Here is a 14,148-nt window from a genome sequence, read left to right as displayed (position 1 = left end):
ACCTGGGCTGAGAATTCTGGTTGCAATGTGTGACCGTCAAGCAGTGCATGAGCCGCATCACAATAACTAAATATTCCGCAATATCCACTGTTCGAAAAGTGCGGCGAACAATTGTAACACAGTATCTCTAGTGTGGTTCCAGACTATGTGGATGTAAATAGTTGTCACATTGAGCAATGGTTGTAACCTGTAATGTAAATGTTGTACACAATGAGCTAACATTAACCTCTCATGTGGAAATTAAAATGTGTTTCTTTCAAAGGTCATTATTTCCCTTCCGCATGTCCTTACAAATGTTTCCACAAAATTTCATTTTCCTATGATCACTCGCTTTTTATGGGAGCCTTCTCAAGTAGGGAAAGTTTAATTATAATCATGTTACAGGTAAATAACATGTCCCACTAAAAAAAGACTTCATATTTCATGTTGATTTTTTCCTCCCACCAGGTGTACTCAGAGTTTGCAAGGGACCCTTTTCCAACAGACCTTGCCACTGTTTGTAAGTATGTCTGTGAGGCTGTGGGATTTCCCAGCTTCTCTGCTGAAGCAGCTATTGTGAACTTTTACCACCTGGATTCAACTCTCTCAGGACATACAGATCACTCTGAGGAAGATGTTACTGCACCTTTACTGTCGTTCAGGTAAAATTTTTGAGATAACAAACATTATTTTTTAAAACTTGGTTACTTAAATAGGCTTAAACAAATGTGCCCCAACATAATGATGTATCTTCAGCAGAATGACCTACTCTGTGCCAAACAGCAGGGATTGTGAAAACATTGATCGTGCAAAATCCAACTAAAACTTTTCTCACTTTCTATCCTGAAATCCATAGATCAAGGCAATCAGGTGAATATCTTCCAAAACACATTTGACTTGATACTACATTAGAATTTATTAATAAAGTATGACCATATGGGGCATCAAAAGAAATATGTGACTGGGCGAAGGCTTTCTTGGTAAGCAAGATGCAGCATGTTACCTTGGGTGGAAACTCATCAGTAGAGGTAGAAGTATCTTCAGCCCTCATGCTTGCCCCAGGGAAGTGCGTTACACCCCTTGTTCGTGTTGTGTAGACAGTGTTAATAGCAACCTCAGACATTTTGCAAGTGATGCACTTTCATCTGTAATGAGTACCATCCAAAAAAAGATGCAGAAATATTAAATTGTATCTCAATATGATTTAAAAATATTGCAAAGATTGAAAACTTCCTGTAAATGTACAAAAATGTGAAATTTTGGAATAAAAAAAGTGTATGCTATGACAACGATAACAGTGAATCGTGGTTGGAATCTGACAACCCATACAAATACCTGGGTGTAACTCTTTCTAGAAATATAAAGTGGAATGGTCTCAAAGGCTCAGCTGTGGGTAAAGCAGGTGGCAGACTTCAGTTTACTGGCAGAATACTAGGAAAATCTGAAGTGTGTGGCACTCATACCATATAGGACTAATTGGGAGATAATGAATATATACACAGAAGGGCAGCACAAATGGTAACAGGTTTGTTTGACTCACAGTTGAGCATCAGAGAAATTATGAAACAACTAAATCGACAAACTTTTGAAAGTAAACGTAAATTATCCAGGAAAAGCTGATAACAAAATTTCAGTGATCAAGGGCACACAGAGACATTTAAGCGGTCATTTTTCACACACTCCATATGCAACTGGAATGAGAAGTAACCTTTGCCATGCACTTCGAGTGGTTAGTGGTTTGTGGGGCATATATGTAGATTTACATGTAATGGCTGAAACTATTTCTAGATTTGCAGAAGCAAATATGTGACAAGAATGAATAGGAAACTTTAAGGGGATAATTTTCTTGCTTGGGAACCACCATTAAACTGGAAATGCTATAAATTAGAAAGTACTATTATTGCAATGATAAGCCAGAGAGGGCAGCATTAGTGAGGACAAAGAGGTATGGACTTATGTTCAGTTTTCCAATTGTTTACCATTTTCAATGATTCTTCTCCTGTTATGTATGAAGTTCCAACATTGCAATAGTTCTTCTTAATTAGCTGTAATTATGCTAGAATCTTCAACAGTGGCGGCAGCCTGTTTGTTGCTCTTTGGCCAGGCCTTTTCAAGTTCCTTTTACATCCTTCTCACTCGAGTCACTCATCTGTTGTTAACACCTATTTTTTCATTTGCTGTATTCAGTAAGCGCTTTTAAGCATTATGACATAACACAACAATGCAGTATGAACGTTGTTTAATAATTTGTTTTGTAAAAGGTTATTCCCTTATTTGAGCCTCTCACTGCCCGAGGTGAGTTTGCTTTATTGTTTGGTTAGTAAACAAAGTATCCTTTGTTTTATTCAGAAAGGGGAGTGGGGCGGCGAGGGGGGGGGATACACAACAAAACTATCAGATAACATTAAAATATATAGGACTGAGCAGATGATGAAACAGTGGTTTTGTCTAACAAATCCATTATTTTTTGCTGTAGTCTTTAATATGATGACTGGTTTGATGCAGCTCTTCATACTTGTCTCTCCATGACTATTTGCACCTGTTTACAAACTTTTGTAACATTTGTTTCAGTCAGAGTATCCTAGAAATGCATGAGACAAATGTGAAAGGATTTAGTTAGTTGGGGTGGGGCGGGGAGGGGGGGGGGCGGCTTTCTTCAGCATTTAAGATAAACATAAACATGAAAAGTAAGCTTTAGTTGAGAAGGGAGTGAGACACAGTTGTAGACTATCCCTCTTGTTATGCGTTCAGTATAAGCTGTGAAGGCAACTAAGGTGAATTTGGGAAGAAAAATGAAGTACAGTGAGAAGCTAAAACTTTGATGTTTGTCAATAACATTGCAGTTATATCAGAGACAGCAGAGGACTAGAAAAAGCAGGTGAACGATAAATTGTATCTGAATGGAATTTGAATTTTATTTGATCGTGTAAGATTACATTGTGTACAGTAAATGTACCTGTAATATAGGACATGTCAAAGAATTAACATTCATTATCACCTTTTTTCTACATCTTTAGCTTACATTTTTACAATATTGATAATGAATAACAATATATACAAATTTAATGGCATAAGTATTCTGCAACACTGTAAAACTCTTTTTCAATGAGATAGTCTTTAAGTTTCTTTGGAAAGTCATTGTGAAGTACACTATCTTGCAGGTTTTTAGGCAGACTTCTTAGTAGTCTGATACCAGAGTACTGTGGTCCTTTATCTAGCACTGCCAGTTGGTGGGGTATGCTCCATACCTCATTCTTCCTTCTTGTATTGTGGGTGTTTACACTAGTATTTGTAATCCAGTCCTCACTACCTTTTGTGATGTACGTTATTGTTTTGTATATATACAACGATGAAAAAGTTAAGATACCTAAATTCTTGAAACAGTTTCTGCACGTTTCAGAGGTCTTTCTTCTTAAAATGGTCCTAATTTTTTGTAATGTGAACACTCGTTTTGTCTCTTGTTTGTTTGAGTTTCCCCACACAGTCACTCCATACTGTAAGTATTGTTCGAAAAGTCCATGATACACTGTACACAGAAGGTTCTTGTCTGAATACTGTGATAGCTGCATCATTAAGAATATGACAGAGCTCAGTTTCTTACAGACATTATTAATATGTTTTTTCCATTTCAGTTCATTATCTTGAAAAGATGTTAAAAATAAATATTGACAAAAGTAAAACAAGGGCAGTAGGGTGTAGTTTAATTAAAGCAGGTAGTGACGAAACAATTAGCTTAGGAAATGATACACTGAAAGTAGTAAGACAAGTTTACTGTTTGTTGAGCAAAATACAAAGGGTGTTCAAAAAGTTTTGCACAGTTGTCACTAATTTTTTTATTATTTGCAGAAGGAGAATGAAATTTTTTGTGATCATACTTGGAACATTTAGCTAATACATTGAGCCTACTCAATGTAGCCTCCATCAGCTGTGATGCATCTGGCCCAACATTCTTTCCATGATGTAAATGCACCTTGGTAAAATTCTGGGGATTGACTTTTACACCATTGCTTGGCACAGGACATAGGGTCTTTCTCGCTATCAAATGTTTTGACCAAAGAGGTAAAAATCAGATGGAGCCAAGTCTGGACTGTACGGAGGATGAGGAACAATTTTCCAACCATTTTCCTGATTTTCTCCTGCGTCATAAGGGCTGTATGGGGTTTGGCATTGTCCTGGTGTAGTCTGATGAGCTGACCCTGAAGCTGTGGTCTGTGGGTCTTGATGGCACATTGCAGCTTGTCCAGTGACAAACAGTAACAGTCCCAGTTAATTTTGGAGCCAGGGTCCAAAAAGTCAATGAAAATGAAACCACATTGATCCCAGAAGAAAGAGGCCACCACCTTTCGGTCTGCTGTTCGTGAAAGTCTTGGTTTCTTCTCCCGAGATGACGCCACTCTGTGGATTGGGTTTTGCTCTCAGGTTCGGACAAAAACAACCATGTTTCATCCTGGGTAATGACACTGTCAAATCACTGTTTCCACTCTTCAGCAACGGTCTTCATGAGGCCCTCGCACAAATTCTTCCTTATCGTTTTTATTCCTCTTGTCAATAATCTAGGCACCCAACGTGCACAGATTTTTCTGTACCTCATTGACTGTGCCAGTGATACCACACTACCCAATGACAAACGAGTCATTTCAGCAAGCTGTTGCGTCGTCACACATCTGTCAGTTTGGATGATTTGATCAATGGTCTCCTTATTCACATCACTCATTGCTATTGATGGTCTACTGCATCATGGATTGTCTAGTAGAGAGAAATCACCTTCTTTAAACCTCTACAACCACCACTGTATACTGCTGCAATCCACGGTGCCCTCCCCATCAACAGGGAGCAACTTCCAGTGAATTGATGTGGCAGAATCATTGACGGTCTTGAAGAGGAACTCCATCAACGACCATTGTCGCAACCTGACATCTACTTCACGGTCCATTATGGCTCACCTGTAAATAAAAGAAAATAATTTTATATACCAACTTATAGCTAAATGTTCCAAGTAGGTGTACAAAAAATTTCTTTCTCCTCCTGCAAAAAAAAAAAAAAAAAAAAAAAAAAAAAAAAAAAAAAAAAAAAATTAGAGATGACTGTGCAAAACTTTTTGAATGCCCTTTGTAACTAACATTAGCAAAAATAAACACGGTATAACATGCAGACTTGTAATGGCATTTCTGAAAATCAATTCTGTTAACATTTAACATAAACTCAGATGTTAGGAACTCATTTTAGAAGCTGTCTGTCTGGAGCATAGCATTGTACGGAAGTGAAATGTGGTGCTACAGAACAATATTGAAGATGAATAGATCGGATAACTAATGAGGAGGTACTGAATCAAACTAAGGAGAAAATAAATTTATGGCACAAATTCACTATAAGAAAGAATTGGAAGAGGTGATGTGGCTTGTATATGATACACTTGTGGAGAACTGTATGAAGCCAATCTTGAGACTGGAGACCAAAACAAGAACATAATCTTGCAGAATTAGTTACACTGCTAGGGTGTATCATTTAATCTTCCAAATACAATAAATTCCCACTCTACATGTGTAATATAATGTATGAGGATATTTGGTTGTCATATTGAGTGCATTCATCATGCCAGACTGTGAACCTTTGCTTGGTATTTGACACTTAATCTCTGCCACCAGTTTTGGACAGAGAGCCATCTTTCTGCTGGGAGGAACAACCATGGACGACGAACCATCAGCAGTGTACTTACACAGTGGGGATGTAGCCATCATGTCCGGGCGGAGTCGGCTGTGTTACCACGGTGTCCCTCGAATTGTTCTCGACACCATTCAGCCTTGGCATCTTGAGCTAGACAGGGATAGTGAGGACTTGTGGATACCATTTGAAAAATATGTTATGTCATCACGTATAAATGTAAATGTAAGACAAGTTTTGAGGCAGGGGCAAAAATCACTGTCATCTGTAACATCCTGACTCAGAATATTGTGACTATGGAAAATAAATAAGTATCTGAGAGCAAATAGATGAATTGTTCTGTATAGCAATTGATTCCCAGCATCTGTCCTTCCACTTTAGTGCCTCTTTAATTGTTGGCATGTGTATCACCCACCTGGTATGGTATCTTTCATACAGGCAAATATATTTTCATTTGATAAAATGCACCTTTAACTTGAATTTCCAGGATAATTAATTTGTATGGGTCAGTTTATGCATAAGGGGTCAATTAAATTAATTCATTGATCTGTGTATCAAGGTGGTTACTGTAAGCTACTTAACATATGGCTATGAAGCAGTGAAAAATGAATGTTGACAAGGGAATGATGCTAAGTGATTCAGTATTCAGAAGCAAAGTGTCTGTAATAAATACTCACTGATGTTATGGACAAATGTGTTAGCAGGGATTCTGTGATTATTGTTAAGAATACAAACAAATACCAACTTTTCAGAAACTTCATCATTTTTATTGTACAGAAATCAACTTTAAGGTAAGCAAGGAAACTGTAAGGAAAATTATTGTATCTCTGAGATTTGTGTTTAAATGGTGCCTGAATAAATGAGGCAGCATGTGTGCAAATAAATTGTCATAGTTTTTTATGGTAAAATGAAGTATCAAAGTGTTATAATTAGAGCAGCTAATGGTTTATTCAGATTAAATGTGAATAAATTTCATCAGTGTGTAGGAGAAGTAATACCAAACAAAAGTGTTGGTCAGTATTTAATTAATTGTTGATGGTTTTCAGTTACCAGCCACTAATTGGTTTTGGATGACTTCATTCAAAAAGTACCATTTCCAGTTCTGAATTTATACTATTCAAAATAAGACAGCTTTTATGCTTTTGTCAAAACATACACTATGTGACCAAAAGTATCCAGACACTCCGAAAAACATATGTTTTTCATATGTGTTACCACCTACCGCCAGGTACTCCAGTCAGCGACCTCAGTAGTCATTAGACATCGTGAGAGAGCAGAATGGGGCACTCTGCGGAACTCACAGACTTCGAACGTGGTCAGGTGATTGGCTGTCACTTGTCATACATCTGTATGTGAGATTTCCACACTCCTGTACATCCCAAGGTCCACTATTTCCAATGTGATAGTGAAGTGGAAATGTGAAGGTAAGCGTACAGCACAAAAGTGTACAGGATAACCTTGTCTGTTGACTGACAGAGACCGCCAACAGTTGAAGACGGTCATAATGTGTAATAGGCAGATATCTATCCAGACCATCACACAGGAATTCCAAACTGCAAGTACTATGATAGTTAGGCAGGAGGTGAGAAAACTTGGATTTCATGGTCAAGTGGCTGCTTATAAGCCACAAATTACAGCGGTAAATATCAAATGATGTCTTGCTTGGTGTGAGGAGCATAAACATTGGATGATTGAACAGCGGAAAAAACATTGTGTGGAGTGACGAATCATGGCACATAATGTGGCGATCCGAAGGCAGGGTGTGGGTATAGCGAATGCCCAGTGAACATCATCTGCCAGCGTGTGTAGTGCCAACAGTAAAATTCGGAGGCGATTGTGTTATGGTGTGGTTGTGTTTTTCATGGACAGGGCTTGCATCCATTGTTGTTTTGCGTGGGACTATCACAGCACAGGCGTACATTGATGTTTTAAGCACCTTCTTCCTTCCCACTGTTGAAGAGCAATTCGGGGATGGCGATTGCATATTTTAACACAGTCTAGCAACTGTTCATAATGCACGGCCTGTGGTGGAGCAGTTACATGACAATAACATCCCTGTAATGGACTGGCCTGCATAGAGTCCTGACCTGAATGCTGTAGGACATGTTTGGTATGTTTTGGAATGCCGACTTCATACCAGGACTCGCCAACTGACATCGTTACCTCTCCTCAGTACAGCACTCTGTGAAGAATGGGCTGCCATTCCCCAAGAAACCTTCCAGCACCTAATTGAATGTATGCCTGCGAGAGTGGAAGCTGTCATCAAGGCTAAGTGTGGGCCAACATCATATTGAATTCCAGCATTACCGATGGATTCTGTCTGGATACTTTTGATCACATAGTGTATGATGATGTGGTGATCTGTCCTAGGATAAACAATAATTCATAGTTACAAATGAGTAATAAAGGTTGTTGCACTACAGGCTAGTGCTAGAATGCAACTTACATAGTTTTCTTCTAATGAGTCATATTCACAATGTTGTTCATATTTGGGCCATCATATACGTTGGTTTGCATTATTGAACACTTTTGTTTGGTAACATAACAAGTTTCCAATGTGCAACATATGTTTTGACTCATAACATATTAAAGCAAATACCGAGTTTAAAAATACGTGTCAAAGATGCTGTGATACTGTGATAAAAAGATTTCATATTTTGGGAAATTAGGTGTAAATTACTGTTGTGTTAATTGGAAAAAGACTTTACATTCAATATAGGGTGTTAAACGAAGTAGAAAATTGAAGTTTTGTAAAGTAGAATTTTGGGTGTGGGTCACACAGGAGTTTGTATATTATCGATTTAGCATGGGACCTCGGTAAGAGAAACATGAAACTATTACATTTCAAGAAAAATGAGCCACCATGAATCTACACACACACATACACACACACACATACACACACACACACACACACACACACACACACACACACACACACACACACAGTAAAGTCATTGAGCAGACTGAGTTGGTAATACTCCTTTCCTGAAACACCTTTAGACAGTAATTTCCACACTCCAATATAAATAATGTTTCTACACCAATATGCAGATCAAGTAGCAAATCATGTACTATTGTATTTATCTACAATAGTTAATGAAATTCATGGCATTAAATAGGAATAAATTTTGATGTACTATCATCATCATTGTTCAAATGGCTTGCAACCACCACGCCCCACACTCCTTGTATCTACGCCCCTGGTCTCAACTGATCTGTGAAATCTATGTCTCCACTAAAAGGATATCATGGTGTGTACTGTTCAGTTAATCCAAGAAACACACTGGGAAGGTGACTGTAGCTTCATATAATGAAAGAACACTGCCTGCATCACACTGAGCGATTGTGCTGTGTATTATGTACTACACATTATCTGAGAAATAGGTGAAAACATGAAAAAATCAAACACAGAAGAACATTTAATTCAGAGACAAGTTTTGCTAGTGTGTGGTGTGTTAATATGTAAAACGGATTCGCTATGTATCACATCAAATTCTCATTCTCATTGAGCTAAGCCGTACGCATGTAAGTGCCGACCTTCTGCACCACCCAACTTTTGCTTTGAAGGTTGACTAAAAAATGACAATCCCTTTCATTACCAACCAGTAAGCACAGCTAACTCTCCAAACTAGAATACTGTGGAATCTGTGACAAATGCCTAAAACTATTGGAATCAAACCTAAAAAAAAGGAGGTGATGAGTTCATGTCAGTCATCAGACACAAGTAAGGTTCAACAATGTGTCACAGGGATCAAAATTAGGACCTCTTCTGATCCTGGTACAAATAAATGACTTACCGGATAATACAGATGCAAAGACAAAAATGTATACATTATGTCTGGAAACTATTTATTTGTAATCCTTGTCACAAGAATGAGCTTGGTAAAAGAAAGTGCAGCACCATGGTACGGTGCAAATGGTGTACTGTTAAATATGAATAAGATGCAGAATATGTGATTCACTCTATCAAAGACAGTAAAAATTGAAAAACAAATGTAAAATTTTTAAGCATTACACTTGACAACAAACTAAAATGGTACACTCATGTAGAACAAGTAAAAGTTAGGTTATCAAGGGTGATATAATTCCTAAAGAGACTCAGGTCATGTGACGCCTTTCTGCCTTTTAAAAAAAAAAAAAAAAAAATCTATTTTGAAATACAGTTTAATACTCTGTGCAAAACAGCAAAATAAATAAAAATAAAAAATGAAATTCTTGTAATTCGGGAGAAGGCAATTAGAGTAATGGCAACAGCAAATAGTAGAACTCATTGCAAGCCTTTGTTTAATATTTATAAGTTTTTAACTATAATTAATTTGTATATTCTAGAAAGTGTAACCTACATACTCGTTGAACTACCAAATTTACACATAACAAATCAAACACATTCATGACAGTCAAAATATACAACAAATTGTGTAAACATGTTACTAGTGTCCCAATCAAATCATTAAGGAAATGCTGCACAATTATTGCTATCCAAACCATTTAATTCTTTAGAAGAATTTTTATAAATGCCAAATACAATAATGTAAATATGTGTTTTGTAATATTAGTAAGTAAATATACTGATGAATAAAGAATCAAGAGCCTGAATCTGAACACCCATTTTTAAAGAATTGAACTCTCATTTATAAAACAGCTTCAAATATCTGACTACTTTACAAATGACTTGTTTTTGTTGTGATCTTCAGTCCAGAGACTGGTTTGATGCAGCTCTCCATGCTACTCTATCCTGTGCAAGCTTCTTCATCTTCCAGTACCTACTGCAACCTACATCGTCCTGAATCTGCTTAGTGTATTCATCTCTTGGTCTCCCTCTACGATTTTTACCCTCCACACTACCCTCCAATACTAAATTGGTGATCCCTTGATGCCTCAGAACATGCCCTACCAACTGATCCCTTCTTTTAGTCAAGGTGTGCCACAAATTTCTGTTCTCCCTAATTCTATTCAATACCTCCTCATTAGTTATGTGATCTACCCGTCTAATCTCCAACATTCTTCTGCAACATCACATTTTGAAAGCTTCTATTCTCTTCCTGTCCAAACTATTTATCGTGCACATTTCACTTCCTTACATGGCCACAGTCCATACAAATTCTTTCAGAAACGACTTCCTGACGCTTAAACCTATACTCGATGTTAACAAATTTCTCTTCTTCAGAAACGCTTTCCTTGTCACTGGCAGTCTACATTTACGAGGGCAGTTCAATAAGTAATGCAACACATATTTTTTCTCGGCCAATTTTGGTTCAAAAAACCGGAAATTTCTTGTGGAATATTTTCAAACATTCCCGCTTCGTCTCGAATAGTTTCATTGACTTCCGACAGGTGGCAGAGCTGTACGGAGCTGTTAAAGAGGCGTCTGTAACGGATGTGCGTTGCAAACAACAGGCAGTGATCGAGTTTCTTTTGGCGGAAAACCAGGGCATCTCAGATATTCATAGGCGCTTGCAGAATGTCTACGGTGATCTGGCAGTGGACAAAAGCACGGTGAGTCGTTGGGCAAAGCGTGTGTCATCATCGCCGCAAGGTCAAGCAAGACTGTCTGATTCCTGCGTGCGGGCCGGCCGTGCACAGCTGTGACTCCTGCAATGGCGGAGCGTGCGAACACACTCGTTCGAGATGATCGACGGATCACCATCAAACAACTCAGTGCTCAACTTGACATCTCTGTCGGTAGTGCTGTCACAATTGTTCACCAGTTGGGATATTCAAAGGTTTGTTCCCGCTGGGTCCCTCGTTGTCTAACCGAACACCATAAAGAGCAAAGGAGAACCATCTGTGCGGAATTGCTTGCTCGTCATGTGGCTGAGGGTGACAATGTCTTGTCAAAGATTGTTACAGGTGATGAAACATGGGTTCATCACTTCGAACCTGAAACAAAACGGCAATCAATGGAGTGGCGCCACACCCACTCCCCTACCAAGAAAAAGTTTAAAGCCATACCCTCAGCTGGTAAAGTCACGGTTACAGTCTTCTTGGACGCTGAAGGGGCTATTCTGTTCGATGTCCTTCCCCATGGTCAAACGATCAACTCTGAAGTGTATTGTGCTACTCTTCAGAAATTGAAGAAACGACTTCAGCGTGTTCGTAGGCACAAAAATCTGAACGAACTTCTCCTTCTTCATGACAACGCAAGACCTCACACAAGTCTTCGCACCCGAGAGGAGCTCACAAAACTTCAGTGGACTGTTCTTCCTCATGCACCCTACAGCCCCGATCTCGCACCGTCGGATTTCCATATGTTTGGCCCAATGAAGGACGCAATCCGTGGGACGCACTACGCGGATGATGAAGAAGTTATTGATGCAGTACGACGTTGGCTCCGACATCGACCAGTGGAATGGTACCGTGCAGGCTTACAGGCCCTCATTTCAAGGTGGCATAAGGCCGTAGCATTGAATGGAGATTACATTGAAAAATAGTGTTGTGTAGCTAAAAGATTGGGGAATAACCTGGTGTATTTCAATGCTGAATAAAACAACCCCTGTTTCAGAAAAAAAATGTGTTGCATTACTTATTGAACTGCCCTCGTATATCCTCCCTACTCCGACCATCATCAGTTATTTTGCTCCCCAAATAGCAAAACTCCTTTACCACTTTAAGTGTCTCATTTCCTAATACCCTCAGCATCACCCGACTTAATTCAACTACATTCCATTATCCTCATTTTGCTTTTGTTGATGTTCATCTTATATCCTCCTTTCAAGACACTGTCCATTCTGTTCAGCTGCTCTTCCAGGTCCTTTTGTGTTAAATATTTTATGTTAAATATGTAGTTAGCAGTAAATACACTCCTGGAAATTGAAATAAGAACACCGTGAATTCATTGTCCCAGGAAGGGGAAACTTTATTGACACATTCCTGGGGTCAGATACATCACATGATCACACTGACAGAACCACAGGCACATAGACACAGGCAACAGAGCATGCACAATGTCGGCACTAGTACAGTGTATATCCACCTTTCGCAGCAATGCAGGCTGCTATTCTCCCATGGAGACGATCGTAGAGATGCTGGATGTAGTCCTGTGGAACGGCTTGCCATGTCATTTCCACCTGGCGCCTCAGTTGGACCAGCGTTCGTGCTGGACGTGCAGACCGCGTGAGACGACGCTTCATCCAGTCCCAAACATGCTCAATGGGGGACAGATCCGGAGATCTTGCTGGCCAGGGTAGTTGACTTACACCTTCTAGAGCACGTTGGGTGGCACGGAATACATGCGGACGTGCATTGTCCTGTTGGAACAGCACGTTCCCTTGCCAGTCTAGGAATGGTAGAACGATGGGTTCGATGACGGTTTGGATGTACCGTGCACTATTCAGTGTCCCCTCGACGATCACCAGTGGTGTACGGCCAGTGTAGGAGATCGCTCCCCACACCATGATGCCGGGTGTTGGCCCTGTGTGCCTCGGTCGTATGCAGTCCTGATTGTGGCGCTCACCTGCACGGCGCCAAACACGCATACGACCATCATTAGCACCAAGGCAGAAGCGACTCTCATCGCTGAAGACGACACGTCTCCATTCGTCCCTCCATTCACGCCTGTCGTGACACCACTGGAGGCGGGCTGCACGATGTTGGGGCGTGAGCAGAATACAGCCTAACGGTGAGCAGGACCGTAGCCCAGCTTCATGGAGACGGTTGCGAATGGTCCTCGCCGATACCCCAGGAGCAACAGTGTCCCTAATTTGCTGGGAAGTGGCGGTGCGGTCCCCTACGGCACTGCGTAGGATCCTACGGTCTTGGCGTGCATCCGTGCGTCGCTGCGGTCCGGTCCCAGGTCGACGGGCACGTGCACCTTCCACCGACCACTGGCGACAACATCGATGTACTGTGGAGACCTCACACACCACGTGTTGAGCAATTCGGCGGTACGTCCACCCGGCCTCCCGCATGCCCACTATACGCCCTCGCTCAAAGTCCGTCAACTGCACATACGGTTCACGTCCACGCTGTCGCGGCATGCTACCAGTGTTAAAGACTGCGATGGAGCTCCGTATGCCACGGCAAACTGGCTGACACTGACGGCGGCGGTGCACAAATGCTGCGCAGCTAGCGCCATTCGACGGCCAACACCGCGGTTCCTGGTGTGTCCGCTGTGCCGTGCGTGTTATCATTGCTTGTACAGCCCTCTCGCAGTGTCCGGAGCAAGTATGGTGGGTCTGACACACCGGTGTCAATGTGTTCTTTTTTCCATTTCCAGGAGTGTAACTAATAACTTAAAATGTCATGCTAGATGCTGAAGTTATACTACACGTACAGAGAAAATGTGTTTTTCTTTCATCATTTTGTAGGGAGTGGCAGCAAGAAGAAGTTTCGTAAAGGTTTGAAATTATATTTAAAACATGTATGAAGTCGCTAAGTGGTCTCATTCTCAAATACCAGATAGATGTAATCCGGGCAACTTGCATGCTGTTGGCTACAGTGTCCCGTAACAGATGCACGGTTTCTAAATTTAATACTTGTCTTACTGTGTTAAACCTTTAACACAGG

At 40.3% G+C, this 14,148-nt stretch overlaps 1 protein-coding gene across 1 annotated transcript in view; it reads left to right on the top strand.

Annotated features, from left to right (window-relative positions):
• The window catches only part of LOC126210506 (nucleic acid dioxygenase ALKBH1), a 29,181-nt gene extending 23,215 nt beyond the window's left edge, over window positions 1-5,966 (top strand). Inside the window, exons 5-6 of the mRNA XM_049939750.1 lie at window positions 448-641; window positions 5,625-5,966. Of these exons, the coding sequence (XP_049795707.1) occupies window positions 448-641; window positions 5,625-5,919 (489 nt within the window). The 3' untranslated portion in view covers window positions 5,920-5,966. The remainder of the gene's footprint in view (window positions 1-447; window positions 642-5,624) is intronic.
• The last annotated feature ends 8,182 nt before the right edge of the window (window positions 5,967-14,148 follow it).

Source organism: Schistocerca nitens, chromosome 10 (assembly GCF_023898315.1).
Source record: "Schistocerca nitens isolate TAMUIC-IGC-003100 chromosome 10, iqSchNite1.1, whole genome shotgun sequence".
In the NCBI taxonomy this organism is placed as follows: Eukaryota; Metazoa; Arthropoda; class Insecta; order Orthoptera; family Acrididae; genus Schistocerca; species Schistocerca nitens.
The sequence above is the reverse complement of the archived record's forward strand: the minus strand, read 5'-3'. Positions and strand labels throughout refer to the sequence as shown.